Here is a 16,966-nt window from a genome sequence, read left to right as displayed (position 1 = left end):
CCCCCCCCCCCCCCCCCCGCCCCGCCAGTGACCTGGGATCCCGGAGCAAAAGCCTCACCTGTGGGCGGAGGGATGGACAAAGTGGAGGCCTGGATGGAAACTTCTTAACTTAGTTTAAGATAAATCCCCAATTACTTTTGAGTCCATACACCAGGAAATCATTTATTTTTGGAAAATCCAGGTGGTAGAGAAAGATACCCTCTGACCTGGAGATGCAGTCTTTTGCTAGGCACTTTTTGCCTTTTTTCATATGTGATATTTACAGCATACTAAACTTTTTGGTGTTTTATAACTTATTTCCTTCCCACTGTTTTTTTGCTCTTAAAAATGTATCAAAACTATTTTTCCATGTGTTTCTTTTCTTACAACATGATTTTTAATGACTGTATAATATTCCATTAGAAGGTAACCCCCAGTATTTTTAGGTCAATTCCCGTTTACTTTACACATCCCATCTACACTAGTATAAATGATGCCTCATGAAATACTGCTGTGAATACATATATCCTAGAGTCTGTGATTATATATTTAGGATAGCTTCCCGAAGTAAAATTGCTGAGTCAAAGGTTTTAATTATTTTAAGGATTTTTGATATATGGGCACATAGCTCTACTGCAGGTAGTAAAATGACACTTCTATCAGCAACACTGTGTATTATAATGCTTTAATTTGCCAAGTATTAGATGAAAAGTTATTCTCTGTTTAAACTTTCTGTTCAGAAAATTATTGTGAATGACTTAAAGTGTTAGGATTTGGGGAGGTCTGACAACAACTCTTCCCAGTAGTTTAGACGGTGACTTAAAACCATTCATTTGTGGCCTTACGGCTCATCATCTCTCAGATGCTCCCCCGCAGGGTGAGCCCTGAGTGGGAGCACGTCTTTCTACAAAATAAGGGGTTCCCACGTGACAAGCTCAAGCCAACTGATCTGTCTAAGAAAGCGACATGGAATGTAACTGCTTTCTAATAATGCGCCAGTGGCAAGAGTGGAGGTGCACTTCCCTGCAGGATGCCCTTCTGGGCATCAGAGGCTAGAAAGAAGGTCGCCTTCGAGCTTCAGCTCTGGGTGGAAGAGCAGGAAAGAGCAGGCGGCCAGGGTCCTGGTCCAGGAGCAGGTGGGCCCGAGCATGACCCGAATGCTAAATCCGTCCTGGAGGAAGGCTTGCTGGGCAAAGGGTCAGCTGGTCTGAGCAGAGGGCCCCTGACTGGTCAAGGGCGGAGCTGGTCCTGTGGAAGCAGATGTCTGGGCGGGGGTGGAGGCAGCGGTGGTTTTCGAGGAATAAAGCCCGAGCACCCAGGCGAGGAAGGGGCGGACTTGGGGCCCCGAGATGAGGGTGCCTGTGCCTGCTACTCCCCGTGACCCTCTTGCTCTGCTCCCCGGGCAGCCGGCGACCAGGACGAGGACACGGCCTTTGACCTCTTCAGAATCAGCAGCATCAACCGCAAGACCATCGGGGCCAAGCAGTTCCGGGGCCCGGACCCCAGCGCGCCCGCCTACCGCTTCGTGCGCTTTGACTATATCCCTCCGGTGAGCGCGGAGCACCTGGGTCGGATCGCCGAGGCCATGCGGCGGAAGGAGGGCTTTTTCCTGACGGCCAGCCTGAAGCAGGACCGCAAGTCCAGGGGCACCCTGCTGGCGCTGGAGGGCCCAGGCGCCACACACAGGCAGTTCGAGATCGTGTCCAACGGCCCCGCCGACACCCTGGACCTCACGTACTGGGTGGACGGCACCCAGCACGTCATCTCCCTGGAGGACGTGGGCCTGGCTGATTCCCAGTGGAAGAACATCACTGTGCAGGTGACCGGAGAGACCTACAGCCTCTACGTGGGCTGCGACCTGATGGACAGCTTCACGCTGGACGAGCCCTTTTACGAGCAGCTGAAGACCGAGAAGAGCAGGATGTACGTGGCCAAGGGCCCCGCCCGAGAGAGTCACTTCCGGGTAGGTTGTGCGGGACGCAGCCGCGGGCCCCGCTTAGTGCGCTGCCTTGTGCAGGGGTCGGGTGTGGCCTCGGAGAAGCAGACACACGTGCACCTACCCACACAAGCTCCACGTGCACAGTGCACACCCACTGGCACATGCAATCATGTACACGTGCACGCACTATACACGTATACACATGCTTGCACACACACTCATAGACGCTCTTACGTGCACACACGGCACACACGGCTTTCTGAACCAGGAATGAGCAGAGCAAGCTGTCACAGGTGCCCTTTCTTAGCTGCACAAATGGTCACCGATTTCCTGAGTGAAGATTGATTTGATGATTGAGGGAGCAGCCCCATGCAAAGGTCTCTATAACCCCAGAGCCCCAGATTCCAGTTCAGTACCGACATGACAGGAAGACAGGGGAGAAAACTATGTTTTCTAAGGAAGGGACTATTGATTTATGAGGGAATAGTTCCACGTTCACCTCAGTTATAATATTTTTTACAAGAGGATCTCTCTAAATGCAACTGTTTAGAACATGCAGTGGAGGGTTAGTAACTATTCTCCAGGTGTGTGTGTATTCTTTGGAAATAAATGTATGATTAGACTCAGTTATTTCAGTAAAGGCCTAGAGATGCTGGTCGTGGTCTCTGGCCATTGTCAAGAAGCCCCCCCAGGCCCACGTGGCTGACTGGCCCCCCCGGGACAAACCCCTCACTGTCACCGGGAGGATGGCCTGGCCTCATAGCTGTACCGTCTGTTCTGTGGTTGGAGCAGTGCACGTTCCCGAGACCCACGGCCGCGGGCGGGAACACCAGGCACCGGCAGAGTCCCCTGCGGAGAGAGTGTGGCCCCCGCTGTCCCCTGGGCGCGCTCAGAAGACAGCCCTGGCCGTCCCTCCGGGGCCACCACAGCTTCTCTAAGACACTCTTCCTTCTCCTCTGGTCAACCTCACTGCCTGCCTCTTGCCTCAAACGAAGCTTCAAAGTAACACACAGATAACCCATTAATGAGATTTCAGACCTGCTGAGGATAAAAGCACAGAAGAAAATGTTCTCACTGCTATAAGGTTACATCCTGTATTTTTGAAACATCGTTTAATGTGGCATTGAACATTCGCTGTTTATCCATCTCTGTTTCTTTCCTTGTACATATTTCAGGGTTTGCTGCAGAACGTCTACTTAGTGTTTGAAAACTCAGTGGAAGATCTTCTGAGCAAGAAAGGTTGCCAGCAAAGCCAGGGAGGTAGGTGTCTGAGCTGCGTGTGGTGCCCCACGTCCCACCTCTGAGGGGGTCCTCCTTTGGTGTGTGGGGAGGGGCCGGTGGGACATAAGTAAACATGTTGGAATATGGTTCAAGTGCCGCCATGGCCTTGAATGAGTTCGCTGGTCAGCTTGGATGGGTTGGCCTCCGAAACAATACATTGCTTGAAGGATTAATTATGAATATATTTTAATTATCCAATATAATCCATTTTACATGCCAAAAAATAAATCCCTGGCGTTTTAATATGAGTTTAAATACATGCAACTATTCTAGTCTACTGATGTGGGAAGATCAGCTTAGGAAGATAACACCAGAGATGTTTGTCCAATTTGGTTTATGGAAGTTTTTTATACTATTCACAACTGTTGATACAGCCTTATTATGAAAATGGACGCCACCTGAATCACTGACAGATAATCCCACGCTGTCTGTTAATTGCATTTTGAATTTACATTCAACCATAATTTGTCAACATTGTCTTGAGCATTTGATATATAAAGGTCACTATGCTGGGGCTTTTTGAATGCGTTGTGTCATTTCATCTTCAAAACCCCTTGAGTTGGGCTCATCCACTTTCCTCACTTTACAAATAAAGAAGCGAGGTGCCAGGAGGGCCCGCTAATTGTCGGGGGAGTGGCCTGTGAGCATCGGAGCAGCGCAGCTCCCGCCCCCAGGTCGAGTCCACACAAGAGGCTCTGATCTGACACGTGATCCCATTTTCCAATTTACTTCCATTAAAAGGCTTCTTCATGTCAACTGTAAGCAAATATAAGTTGTTCTCCTATGGATCCCTGCGTAAGGATACGTAGGATTTGATGTCTGTAATGCACAGTTGCGGCTTTGTGACCCAGCCCTTGCCCCCGGAGCGTCCGGAGTGCTGGCTTGACGGTTCAGAGGCCGAAGCCCCGAGCACTGGCATTGCAGGCAGCATCCACGTCTTTCCATCCGAGGCCGTCCACCTTTCAGTCTGTGCGTCTGTCCACAGTCGGCCAGTTGAGTTCAGGGAAGGAAAGAAATGAAACTGTGACTTTTGGTGGCCTGTGCATTGAGAGGACCTTATAAGGCCTCCTGTCACACACCCTCAGCTCCAAACTCCCTGAGCACCACAGCCTCTGAAGCTCTGGACCACATCCCATCCCAAACCGCCAGCTCCGGCTGAAATGCCAATATCAGCCCCTTCGGATTAGGTCATAGACATTTTTTGCGGGGAGCTGAGGTCATAAAAAAGCAAAAGTTCTAAAAAGGCTAAGACAGTACTAACTGACATCCCACAGGACACAGAGAAACAGAAGATGGTCCTGGGGGCCCTGATGGAGGGAGACTTGCTTGTCTCTAGATAAGAGCTTAGCATCCTTGGAAGCGGTCACCCGGTGGGGTGGGCACGTCTCTGTGACAGAGAAAAGGAAAGGGGGCACTTGACCCTTGATGGGTGGGGAGAGTGGACGTGGCCCTCAGCCCGGTCCCTGCCCTGCATGCCACGAACGGGGGGTGTCCTATCCTGAGGAAGGGCTCTGCCCATCTTCCATGAGACGGTCGTGGGACTTCCAGGCACTTTTATTGTTGCCGTATTTTTATTCTACATACATGTAGTGATTAATATGCTTATGTCTGTGTGGTTATATATGGTTTTAGGTCTGGTGAGTCTGAGGGATCAGTGTGAGTTGCAACAAGGATTTACAAACAAATAACAAGACTCGATCATAGACTGTCTGACAGAATTATGATATTGACAGGTCATAACTCAGTAATGGAATGTATCGGACGAGACAGTTGAGCATCACTGCAGAGAGGACGCTGGGGCTGGCTTGCCGGCCACATCCCAGCTGGCCAGCCTCCCCCGAGGGCGACATCCATCTCGGCACTTGCCCAGATCACTTTTGTAACTAGTGGCATAGCCGTGTGTGTGTCCCATGTTCAGGGACTTCCAAGCGCTTGTACTATTTCCGGGGTAGTAAGCTCTGAGCCCAAGGTTGGGATTCTGCCTTTCTGGGGGTCTCGTGAGGCCAGCAGGGAAATAATGAAATGACTCATTTAGCAAGAAAAAAACTGAATTTGCCTTCATGCAGTAGCCAAATGAAAAGGCGTTTGGGATGGAAAAAGGGGATAAATGAGGAGTGAAAGGAGTTGTTGGAATTCATGGAGAATATGGGGCTGGAAACAGGTTTAGGGTGGGGGACAAAAAGAAGGAACTTATCTTAGATAATAAATTATATAAATATTTATATAAAAACAAGAAAAACAGGAAATTGTTGCCTCTAATGAGTTTGAACACAATGCATGATGCAGATGTAGGTCTCTGAGGCTTTTTGCATTTTTCCATCCCTGAGCTGACCGTTCGCTCTGCTCATGGGTGGTGTCTGAGGCTCAGTCCCCACGGTGCTGTGAGGTAAGCAGTGCCCTCTGGTACAAGCCGGGCCGTAACGGGAAACACCTCCACCAGCTCTCGGGTTCTTGGGCGCCCATGTAGCCCAAGTGCTCCAGATAGCGCCCCGCGGGCCCGGCCAGGCTGTGGCCAGAGGCCAGCGGGCTCACCGTTCCGCGTCTTCCCCACAGCCGAAGCCAACGCCATCAGCGAGAACACGGAGACGCTGCACCTGAGCCCCCCAGTCTCCATGGAGCACGTGGGCCGGAGTGAGGCCAAGGGCCTGGAGGTGTGCGAGCACTCCTGCGAGGAGCTGGGCAGCTTGATCAGGGAGCTGTCAGGGCTGCACGTCATCGTGAACCAGCTCCACGAGAACCTGCGCAAAGTGGTGGGTGCCCCGGGGACCCTTCTCTAACCACGAGTAACCTCGACTATCCACCGTTAACCAGCACTCTATCCACCACTACCCCCGACTAGCCACTGCTAGCCAGGAGTAACCACCCGGCTCCCTGGGCGACCAGGCTGACGGTCCGGGATGTGGTTAAATGCCGTGTGGCTGGAGGGCGGGTATGCTTATGGCAAATGTGCTCACGGGCCACGAGCCTTCCTCTCAGTCCTTCAACCCTGGGGGTTCGTCTCCCAGGAAACAGAAAGCCTGCACACGAGGGAGGTACGTTCATCTAAAGAATGGCGTTCAGAGCGGAGCCTGTCCCTGAAGGCATGAGGTCGTAACAGGCAAATTGGTTTTCCTCTCGGCAGCACGTCAAGGGGCAGAACACGTGCCTCAGGTCTTAGGAGGCGCGCCTTAGGGCTCAGAGCAGGTTGCTGGCAGTAAGCAGCCTCCGTTGGCCCATCCTCCCGTGATGTAGACCTGAGCTCAGCCTGAAGGAAGCTTGTGGCCCGGGGCGGCTCCGAGGGAAAGAATATACCAGAGGGGAGGGGGTCCCCAGGCCCCTGGGGCTCTGCTCCACCCAAGGGCCCTGGATGGCTCACTTCCGCTCCAGCTAGGGCGCTGGCTGGGCAGTACCCACGATGAGTGTGGCTTCTGGAATGTTCTACCATATGCTGGGTGGGGGCAGGAGCGGGGTGGGGGGTGGGGGAGAGCAACCTCCCCACCCAGCGCTCACCACCTCAGGGAGCCTCCAGGGCTGGGGGCGCTGAGACCAGGGACACCCGCAGGCGGGGGCCCTGCTGGGCGGGGATCTTCGTAAACGCGGAGGACCTTCCCACGAGCTGCACGTGGCGTGTGACCTCTAACTGGCTGCTTCAGGACACAGAGCCTCAGCCCTGCTGGTGCCGGTGGCTTCCGGGGGTCCCGGCGGGGGAGGGGCTGCAGAGGGAGGCCGAGACAGGAGCGGGGGAGCCTTTGCCCCTGACGCGTCTCGCTTTCAGCTGAAAAGAGCTTCGGGAGTTTTCCTACATTGGAGTTGGGGATTAAGGAAATTCGCCAGCTCGCTGAATCACACAAAAACGTCCGGATGGTGTGTTTCTGTCCATTTTGCGCCAGAACAAGGGGGGGGCATATCTTTTGGGTGATTCTCAAAGCGCCCATTATCCCCAGATCAGAGATGTTAGTGGGAGCAGGGTGCCTAGAAGGAGGGAGGTGACAACACACGTGCTCAGGGGACAAATGGTGTAACTTTCACTTAGTTGATTTTCTTTTAAACTTTGCATTGTTTCCTGCAGTCTGTAACCCCCATGACAGCAGGGCTTATGTCTGTTTGCCTTTGCCGTTGTGCTATCAGAGCCGTGTCTGTCACACTTGGAAGAATGTGTGAATTCAAGAATTGAACCTTAGTTTTCAGCTGTGGGCGGTGGGAGGGACCCCGTCCCCCGTGGTCCAGCATGAGGCTCCTTCACGACTGCACGTCCTGCATCCGCCCGTGTGCAATGGCTGCAGAGTCTGCTGCGGCTGTGCTGACCTCCTTCCCTCCACTTTCCAGTCTAATGACAACCGGTTTCTCTGGGAGCTCATTGGAGGACCCCCCAAGACCAGGAACATGTCCGCCTGCTTGCAGGACGGCAGGTTCTTTGCGGAAAATGAAACCTGGGTGGTGGACAGCTGCACCAAGTGCACCTGCAAGGTGAGACGGGCACATGGTCTCCTGGCAGCGGCCCCGGGCTGGAGGCTTCCCGCTCTCTTCTCCCCGTGCCACGCGTGGGGCGTGGGGAAGGGGGCCACCTCCAATGAGGCCCGAGTGGCCCCGTGGTTCTGAGCCCAGAGAGCCGGGGAGGGTGCAGCCAGTGTCACCCGGTGGCTGGCCGGTCCCCCGCATATTTGTGTTTGAGGCCACTCGGTCCTGCGAGCACCTTGGGTTCGGCACAAGCTGCTGGGGATGGGGTCACTGCCCACGGCACGACCTGACGCTTGGTTTCCTTGTGTCCTGCCACCTGGTCTCCACTGCTGGGGGCCTGGACACCAGACGCCGCTGCCACCTTGCGCGTCCCCCCACCCGCAGCGCGCGGAAGGCCCCGTGCCCGCGGACGAAGAAAGGAGTGTGCGCGCGGCGAGAGATGCGCTCCCGTCCCTGTAACCGGCGGGGTCTGCGGGCAGAGACCTCCAGCCTTCCTGCCGACCCTTCCAGTCCAGCCCTGGGTCAGTGTTCACGTTCCTAAATAAGTGACATAAATGCCTCTTTTCCTTGTAGAAATTTAAAACCGTTTGCCACCAGATCAGCTGCCCTCCCGCCACGTGCGCCGACCCGTCGTTTGTGGACGGCGAGTGCTGTCCCTCCTGCTTCCATGGTGAGTGCCCGGCGGGCGGGCGGCGGCCTCGGCCCCGGCGGCCCCGGCTGTGTGACCGTGCGTGTGTGTGTCGGACGGTCTCGCAGGGGCCGGGGCTCCGAGGTCCTCCTGAAGCGCCCAGATGCTCGTGGCTCCGGGGTCCTGGTCCTCCTCAGCCTTCCCTCCTGTGCTGGTCCAAAGCCAAAACCCCCGCCTCTGTTTCGAGTCCCGCGTCGCCCTCCCCTAGCTGACCCTGGAGCATCTGAGCCTCCTTCACACCGGATCCCCGCCCCCTTCCTCGTGGTGTCACCGGCAGCGTTGACTGAATCGGTTGCTGCTCTGCGTGTCCTGTTTGTCTTTCACTGTCTGGCCCTCATCCTGGTCTGCGGGTCCTTGAGTCTGGTGCCCCGGGTGGGGCTGGGCAGCTTCCGTGTTCGGGGAGCCCAAGGACGTGAGCACAGGCTCTGCCCCTCCATGAATCTGAGCGAAATGTGGCTTTCCCAGGTTTCAGATTCTTCATCAGTAGAATACAGAATGAGTGTCCCCATGACACAGGGTTAGTTTTAGGATGAAAATAAACAGCACAATATGTACAAAAGTGCCTGATGTATATTAGGTGTTAAACAGAGACCAAATCGGACATGCTACAGAGAGTAACAGTGTGATTGCGGGAGCCTGAGTGTCCACTTTTGCCCAGAGGGAGCCGTTTCATGTTGTTGAGTAAAAGCCCAGGAAGGGTCTCCTCAAGTTCTTCTCTTGCTGCTTCTGAGACGTTGAATCACAGCATTTACTATTTACCAGAAAGATCTCTTGCATTAAGGGTACAACTTTTCTGTTATTCAGAGATTGATAATTTCCTGTGAAGAATTTCTTGGCAAGAAATTGCCTTTTTATTTAACTTGTTCCAATTTAAAGTATTTGGAATGAAATTTAGTGTCCTGTAATTTCAACCAAAAATTGAGATTTCATCACCATATATAAATCAGCACATGGAGGTTCAGGTGGAAATAACTTACATCTTAGCAACTCCAGCGAAACCTTGTGCAGGCAGGGTTCAGTGCTCTCCTTTGTGAAGCCGTTAGAAGCATCCACAGACCCCTTTCCTGCCAGTAGACACTGCGTTTCTGGCCAAGCTCCTTGTGCATCCCCCTGCTTCCCCTTTCCTGGGAGGGCGGCCCCTGCGCTCCGACCCTGGGACAGACGTGGGGCGGCCCTGCTGTCTGCCCACTGCCAGCACCCACCTGGGGCATCCAGCTCGGAGCCCAGGGCTGGGCTCTGCTGTGTGGGGCAGTCTCTGGGGAGGTCTGATGGGCAGTGGTGTTCCCCCCAGCAGACGGCGAGGACGGCTGGTCCCCATGGGCGGAGTGGACGGAGTGCTCTGCCACCTGCGGGCCTGGCACCCAGCAGAGGGGGCGGTCCTGTGACGTCACCAGTAACACCTGCCTGGGGCCATCCATCCAGACGCGGTCGTGCAGCCTGGGCAAGTGCGACCACCGCAGTGAGTGTCAGAGGCCGGGCTGGCCCGGGGTGGGGGACAGGGCCGAGCCCCTGGGGTCTTGGGGGTCCAGAGACCCCCTGCTGCTGCCCTTTCTGGGAGGTGCTCCACGTGGCCCACGCACCCTGCTCTTCCCCAGCTGGGCTCCCCACTCCTGCCTGGTTGATGAGCAGACTTCCGGGATGGGTCAGCCCCGCCTTTCACTCAGCGCCCTGAGCCTCTGATGTCCTTGTTCCCTCCATGCACTAGTCCGGCAGGATGGTGGCTGGAGCCACTGGTCGCCGTGGTCCTCCTGTTCCGTGACCTGTGGGGTCGGCAATGTCACCCGCATCCGGCTCTGCAACTCACCAGTGCCGCAGATGGGCGGGCGGAGCTGCAAGGGTGGTGGCCGCGAGACCAAGGCCTGCCAGGGCCCGCCCTGCCCGGGTGAGTGGACAAGGGCGGGGTCTGGGCTCGGGGCCGGCCTTTAGCAGGACACAGGCCCAGTGCGTCCCCGCGAGGTCAGGGCACTGGGATCCTCTCGGTCGGCTGGTTTCTGGAAGCTGGGCCTTGGGGTGGATGCCCATTGCGGTGCTCAGCTCTGACCTCCCCTGAACAAGCTCCAGTTAATCCACGATGGAGCAGAAATAGGCCGGGACCGAGGGGGAGGTGACAGCAGGTACAGGAGGGGGGTCTCAGGAGGCGGCCCCCCTGCATCTGGGGCATCTGGAGCCTGGGTTTGGGAGGACACATGCTCCCCACACCAGGCCTGCTCTGGACTTGGGCAGCGTCTTCACCCAGAAAAGGCTGTGCTGGGATTCTCCTCTCTACTGAGTTATCTGTACTGATGATGAGTGACAGCCTTTTAAAATGAAACTCAGCTCCGCGCAGCTTTTCAGACGTGAGCACCTCTTGCCCGTGGCAGGGGTGGACCCATAGCCAGCGGCCCCCAGTCAATGGTCCCAGGTTCTGAGCACAGAAGATTGTGTGATTTCCCTTCCCGGAGACAAAACAAAAACAAGTGAATTGTCATCATCTGCATCCCTCCCTGACCATACAGTCCTGAGAGGACTTTCCTACCAGGTTTCCTCCACGTGTGGAGGCGTGGCCTTATCCCAGGCTCTTTGTCCTGAGCCCCCAGCACAGTCCGTGCCCCCCGAGTGACCCCTCTGTCTTCTCTCCCCCAGTCGACGGTCGGTGGAGCCCCTGGTCCCCATGGTCGGCCTGCACGGTCACCTGTGCCGGAGGGATCCGGGAGCGGACGCGCATCTGTAACAGCCCGGAGCCCCAGCACGGAGGGAAGGACTGCGTCGGCGACGTCACGGAGCATCAGATGTGTAACAGGAGGAGCTGCCCCGCAGGTGGGTGTGCACGGGACGGGCCCGCAGCCTCCAGCCTTTCGGCCGACGGGCATCTGTCGTGGGGCCTGGACGCTCCAGCCGCAGGAGTCTTTGAAGACATCATTGGGTTTTAATTCTGATTAAATGTATAAAAATGCTTGGAAAATACAGAGAAGAAAAATCCGTTCTACACACATGAAGCTTTACCCTCTGCTTTGTGTCCTCTGGCATTTTTACATAAAAGCAGAAAGCATGCCGCGCAGAATGGAGCATCGTAGGTAGTGCGGTCACAGAGCACGCGGGCCCCGTCACCCTCTACATCTCCGACTCTTTACTCTTGGAGGTGGTGACTTTTGGTGGCTGTCCCCAGCATCTTCCTAACTCAATCAGTTTCGCCACAGCTGAGCCCCAGAGTGTGTGAAGGGCATCACCCGGGCCTCGTGTGTGGGTTCATTACGGCGCTACCTGGTGGCGGCTGCTGACTCTACTCTGCTTCCTCCGTGCAGACGGCTGCTTGTCCAACCCCTGCTTCCCCGGAGCCGAGTGCCGCAGCTTCCCTGACGGGTCCTGGTCCTGCGGCTCTTGCCCGCTGGGCTTCCTGGGCAACGGCACCCACTGCGAAGACCTGGACGAGGTGGGTGCCCCCTCCCCAGGCGGCGGGGCGTCCCTCGGAGGTGGGGAGCGTGGGCTCACGTCTGGCCCGCTGGTCCCCGCAGTGTGCTGTGGTCACCGACGTGTGCTTCACGACCAGCAAGGCGCACCGTTGCGTCAACACCAACCCCGGCTTCCACTGCCTGCCCTGCCCCCCGCGCTACAAGGGGAGCCAGCCTTTCGGCGTCGGCCTGGAGGCGGCCAGGACGGAGAAGCAGGTGAGCGGCTCGGCCTTCTGAGCTCCCGTTAGAGACAGCAGGACAGTCAGGCGGGAGCTGGGACTGGAGGGTGGACGGGACGGGAGCAGGTTCGGCGGCCTGGGGGAGAGACGGTCTCACTCTGCCGGCCAGCGCGACCCCACTCGCAGGGACCACAGGGCTGAGTTTTCACGCACAGCATCCCAGAGGGCCAGGGTGGGGACTCGTGGTCTCCACGTGACCCCAGGCGCCACCGGAGGCCTGACGTGATCTTGCTCTTGCTCGAGACCTTCCAGGGGAGCAGAGCCCTGGGTCTCTGGACGCTGCCCCCTCCTCAGCATCCCGTGGGCGGCCGGGAGCCCTGCGCCCTGCACGCGGCCCTCCCGTCAGGGTCAGGGTCAGGGTCAGGGTCAGCACGCGTCCTAACACGCTTCGGCCCTCCCGCAGCTGTGTGAGCCTGAGGACCCCTGCAAGGACAAAAGCCACAACTGCCACAGGCATGCGGAGTGCATCTACCTGGGCCACTTCAGCGACCCCATGTACAAGTGCGAGTGCCAGACGGGCTACGCGGGTGACGGGCTCATCTGCGGGGAGGATTCAGACCTGGATGGCTGGCCCAACAAGAACCTGGTCTGCGCCACCAACGCCACCTACCACTGCATCAAGGTGAGGGTGTGGCAGGGGCTCCCCCTTCCTCAGGCCCCAGCGGTTCCAGCTCGGGGCAGCTGTGTCCCTGGAGGTGCCTCTACGGGTCCAAACAGTCAGAGGCTCCACATGGGCCCTGCACTCTGCGTGGTCCCCACCCCAGAAGCTGACGGGAGCTGGGGTGTCACTGCCCACCCACTAGCCCCTCCAAGGCGTCTGCCTAGTGGGTTTCTGCAGATTCCAGGATCACTCTGGAAAAGCAGCTGATCGTTGAGAGCTGGGAGAGGACGCGGAGCCTAGTACATGTTTGTTAACTGAATACAAAGAGGGGCTTGAAATCATTGGGGGTGGGGCGATGTAAACAGGCCCCACCCTCCTCCAAGGCTATGGGGGCCTGAGGTCTGCAGGTGGGCTGGGCTATGGTCACACAGAGCCTAGCACACAATTTTCTTTGCAAAGACCCCCATGTGCTGCACACAGGAAGCGGTTAGGGGCCCCGGGTGAGTGGGGCTTCCTTAGGGCCTGTAACGGGGTGGAGTCCTTTCCTGGGGCCACTGCAGCCAATGACCACAAACCTGGTGGCTTTAAACAGCAGGACTCCATCCTCTCACGGTCCGGAGCCAGGAGTCTGAGGTCAAGGTGTGGCAGGGCTGAGCTCCCCTGGAGCCCCCAGGGGAGGGTCCTTCCAACCTCTCCCAGCTTCTGGGCCCTCCAGGTGTCCATGGCTTGTGGACACATCGCCCCAGCCTCTGCTTCTGCCTGCTCCTCTGTGCATCTGTGTCTCAAACTCCCCCTGACGCCCTTATAAGGACACGTGTGGCTGTATTTAGGGCCCATCTGGATACTCCAGGGTAAACTCGTCCTTTCAAGACCCTTATATCAAGCACATCTTTTGCATATAAGGTGATATTAACTTTACCATGTAAGGTGATAGCCACTCTTTTGCTATCTAAGGTAACATTTATAGGTTCTAGAGGTTAAGACATGGCATATATTTAGGGGACCACCATTCAGACCACTAAACAGGGTGTACCAAAACGTTTTAGTGAAGTTTTATACCTTAGGAACTTCAGAAGCATAAATACTACAAACTCACAAAAAACATTACTTGCAAATATAAATATATTAATCTATTTAATATTTATTTATTCTTGTGAATTTTGAGTAAGAGAGTTTTAAATTTTATCTTTCGCCCTCTTGATTAAAGATGGCAGATGTTGACTGAAACAAAAAGTGAATCTGCTTTGAAATAACAGAGACAAAGTTTGCAACCTTCATTGTATCTCCCGGACCACCTTCCCTGACCTAACAAGGTCAGGTGTCAAGCTTGGAAATCCCCGCAGGAAGTGGGTGCTTATTGGATGCGATTATTGATGAAGATTTCTACTAGGGACCCAGGATGCCCTGGTACCGTAGCAGGAACAATGGAAGGTGTCCACGAGGCTAAGGACCCCCTTTTTTTTTCATTTTTGTGGAGCTTCAGACAGGAATTTAATAACTAAAAAGGTAGCACATCAAAATTTGCACATTATATTTGCATTAAATATAACTTATGGGAACAAACAGATGCAAAAGTAAGACAGTTCATGGGAAGCCCCCTCACCCCGTCTGAGAGGTCCCCTCACTCATCCCTGCAAAGGTGCTGAATCCCTCCGTCAGGACCTGTGTCCACACCACGGGAATATGCTCTCCTTCACAGGCTGGAGTTGAAGCTTGGCTCCAGACGTGGCCCTGGGCTATGCTTCTGATCAGACCCCTGACCCCCTTGAACCCCTGGGGCTTCTGGGACACCTGTGTTAATGGCATCGAAACCTTCACGTGGACCCTCTCCTGATGTTTCCAGCTCCCTCAGGCTGCGGTGTCTGTACAGCTCGGGTTTGAGTCCTTATATCATTGGACTGAAACAAAATGACTTTTTTCCCACTTCTTGGGCAGAGCTGAATCAGGGAGATGGTTTGGGGAGCTGCGCCTCGGTTCCTGAATAGAGACTCTAGGCCACCTGTTGGCTAGTGAGGGTTGAAGGTTGATGACCTTGGCTTTTGGATGGATGCTTGGAGTTTGTGGGAAGCAGTGGGACGGGGGCTCTGCCCTGTCCTGTATTTTCATTCTCTCCTGGTTCCCGCAGTCGTTCAGCTGCATACAGGGATCCCGAGCTCAGGATACAGGCTTCTTTTGCCTCAACTCACTGGTGGTGGTGATGTCGGTCCTAGAGCAGCAGCTGAGGGGAAATGCGGGGCCCCTGGCTCCGCCGCGGGTCTCCGTCCTGCTCCCGCGAGGACAGGTGCCTGGCGTGATGTCGCCGGCTCCGCCCTCATCATCTCATCTGAAAGAAGCGGGCTTTTGGGAATGTTTTTGTAGCTAGCCTGCTTCCTCTGCTTGCAGGACAACTGCCCCCTCCTGCCTAACTCTGGGCAAGAAGACTTTGACAAGGACGGCATCGGGGACGCCTGTGACGATGACGATGACAACGACGGCGTCAGCGATGAGAAGGTGGGTCCGCACCACCTGGGCACATGCCCTTGGGTTGAGGAGCGGGGGAGCGCAGTGCTCTGCACCCAGGGGTCCCCGTGAACTGCCGCGTTTAGCGCTCCTGCGCTAGTAACGGAAAGTCACCGACAGGGAACGTCTGTCCTTCGCACAAGCACACGAGGCAGCCCGAGCATGGAGCCACCTGGGGTGCTCTGCCAGAAGCGCTTACAGTGGTTTAGTTTACCTTTAGTTGCATAAAAGGGACTTATCCCCCCTGCTTCTGGGGTGGGTGCCAGCGACGGGGGCTGCGTGGGATGAGTGATATTGCCACTCCCTGCCTTTAGGGCAGAATTTGGATGTTACCATTTCCCGAGAGAAGTGTTGCAAACATAAGTGATCTGACATGTTAGTCGGTAATTCAGCACTAGCAGAGATAGAGAGGCTAACTTATTCACAGGTTTACTGCATCTGGCTTCCACTGATCCATTAACTCATTCATTCATTCATCCCCTTGACATTTATGTTTCTATCCTCACCATGAAATATGTGCTAGATCACCTTTGCTACAGAGAATATCAAAATTTTTCATAGGAACAGATGCATCAATAATTATCAAATGATTCGATATCAAGAAAGTGTCAGCAATGGCTACCTTTGCCAAGGTACTTTATTGCTACCTTGATCATCTTGATCTATTTTGAATACATAGCTTGTAAGTGCTAAGCCAATTTATAAGCAATTCAACAAACATCCCTACCCTATTTCTTAAATTCTTCCCTCGCTTTCTCTCTAGGACAACTGCCAGCTTGTCTTCAACCCACGTCAGTTTGACTACGACAAAGACGAGGTTGGGGACCGCTGTGACAACTGCCCCTATGTGCACAACCTGGCGCAGATCGACACGGACAGCAATGGGGAGGGCGACGCCTGCTCCGTGGACATCGATGGGGATGGTCAGTCCCGCGCGTCCTCCTGACGGGCTTCAGGGCTCACGGTCGGCGGTAGTCCCAGGCTCCGTGCTTTATTCTGTGTTACTGCATAAGCCCAGCTTCACCTGTGCACTGACATGAGACAACATGATTCAAGGCACTTTGCTCATAGGGTCCCAGCCTCATTCGGCCCCTAGTCCCCGTGGGTTCCTGGAAGGAGTCGCCGGCCTCAGGACGCTGGCCTCAGGTCGCCGGCCTAGTTTCCCCCTTTGGAAAACTATGCTTTTGGCATCTTCCTTTCCTGGCCCCGAGCTCTTGTCCTGTGTCCTTGTGGCCAGTCCTGGTGTCTTCTCCCAGGGCCACGTCCGGTCACAGCCCCAGGAACCCAGTACCCTGTCCTGACCCAACCGGGCTTCTGAGAAAGGCCTGAGGACAGCTTTGTCTCTCCTGTGTTCCCTCCTATTTCCCTCCACGCTGTATTTCTAGCCATTCATCGAATCATTCATTGCAAAGCCTCCCCAAGGGGTTCCAGGTATCCCCGGACTTCAGAAACCTGCGACACCACCAGGCCATTTGACCCTAGATGCCAGTGCCGTGGGCACGAGCTCCACGCCTCACGGCACAGCCTCGCCCTGGGTGTCTGACGCTCAGGAAGCAGCTTGGACAGACTCATACCCACTCCCTCTGACTCTGCCCGCCCACCCCCACCTGCATTTGTCTCCTGGCTATTTTCTTGGTGTAACTTAGTATCACACTGACCAGCCTCCATTGGCGCCAAGACAGCGTCCGGCCGTGCCGCTCTCTATGGCTTTCCAGCAGCTGGGCATTTCCTCCAGTCCTCCGTCTGTGAGGTCTGACCCCCTGCACATCTCAGGGGTCCTTTCTTACTGCCTTGCCCCCTGGCTCCCCCAACCTGCCAGGACCTCCCCATCTGCCAGGATAAGATAGCTGCCTAGCCTGGCTCAAGCTTTCCTGC

General features: G+C 55.4%; 1 protein-coding gene across 1 annotated transcript in view; it reads left to right on the top strand.

Annotated features, from left to right (window-relative positions):
* The window catches only part of THBS2 (thrombospondin 2), a 37,589-nt gene that overhangs the window by 545 nt on the left and 20,078 nt on the right, over positions 1-16,966 (top strand). Inside the window, 14 exon segments of the mRNA XM_007445939.1 lie at positions 1,386-1,942; positions 3,094-3,178; positions 5,753-5,949; positions 6,321-6,392; positions 7,505-7,645; positions 8,210-8,306; positions 9,619-9,783; positions 10,030-10,206; positions 10,947-11,120; positions 11,606-11,733; positions 11,816-11,968; positions 12,395-12,613; positions 14,975-15,082; positions 15,855-16,014. Coding sequence (XP_007446001.1) covers positions 1,386-1,942; positions 3,094-3,178; positions 5,753-5,949; positions 6,321-6,392; positions 7,505-7,645; positions 8,210-8,306; positions 9,619-9,783; positions 10,030-10,206; positions 10,947-11,120; positions 11,606-11,733; positions 11,816-11,968; positions 12,395-12,613; positions 14,975-15,082; positions 15,855-16,014 — 2,433 coding nt within the window.

This window comes from Lipotes vexillifer, unplaced genomic scaffold (assembly GCF_000442215.2).
Source record: "Lipotes vexillifer unplaced genomic scaffold, Lipotes_vexillifer_v1.1 scaffold459, whole genome shotgun sequence".
NCBI lineage: Eukaryota > Metazoa > Chordata > Mammalia > Artiodactyla > Lipotidae > Lipotes > Lipotes vexillifer.
The sequence above is the reverse complement of the archived record's forward strand: the minus strand, read 5'-3'. Positions and strand labels throughout refer to the sequence as shown.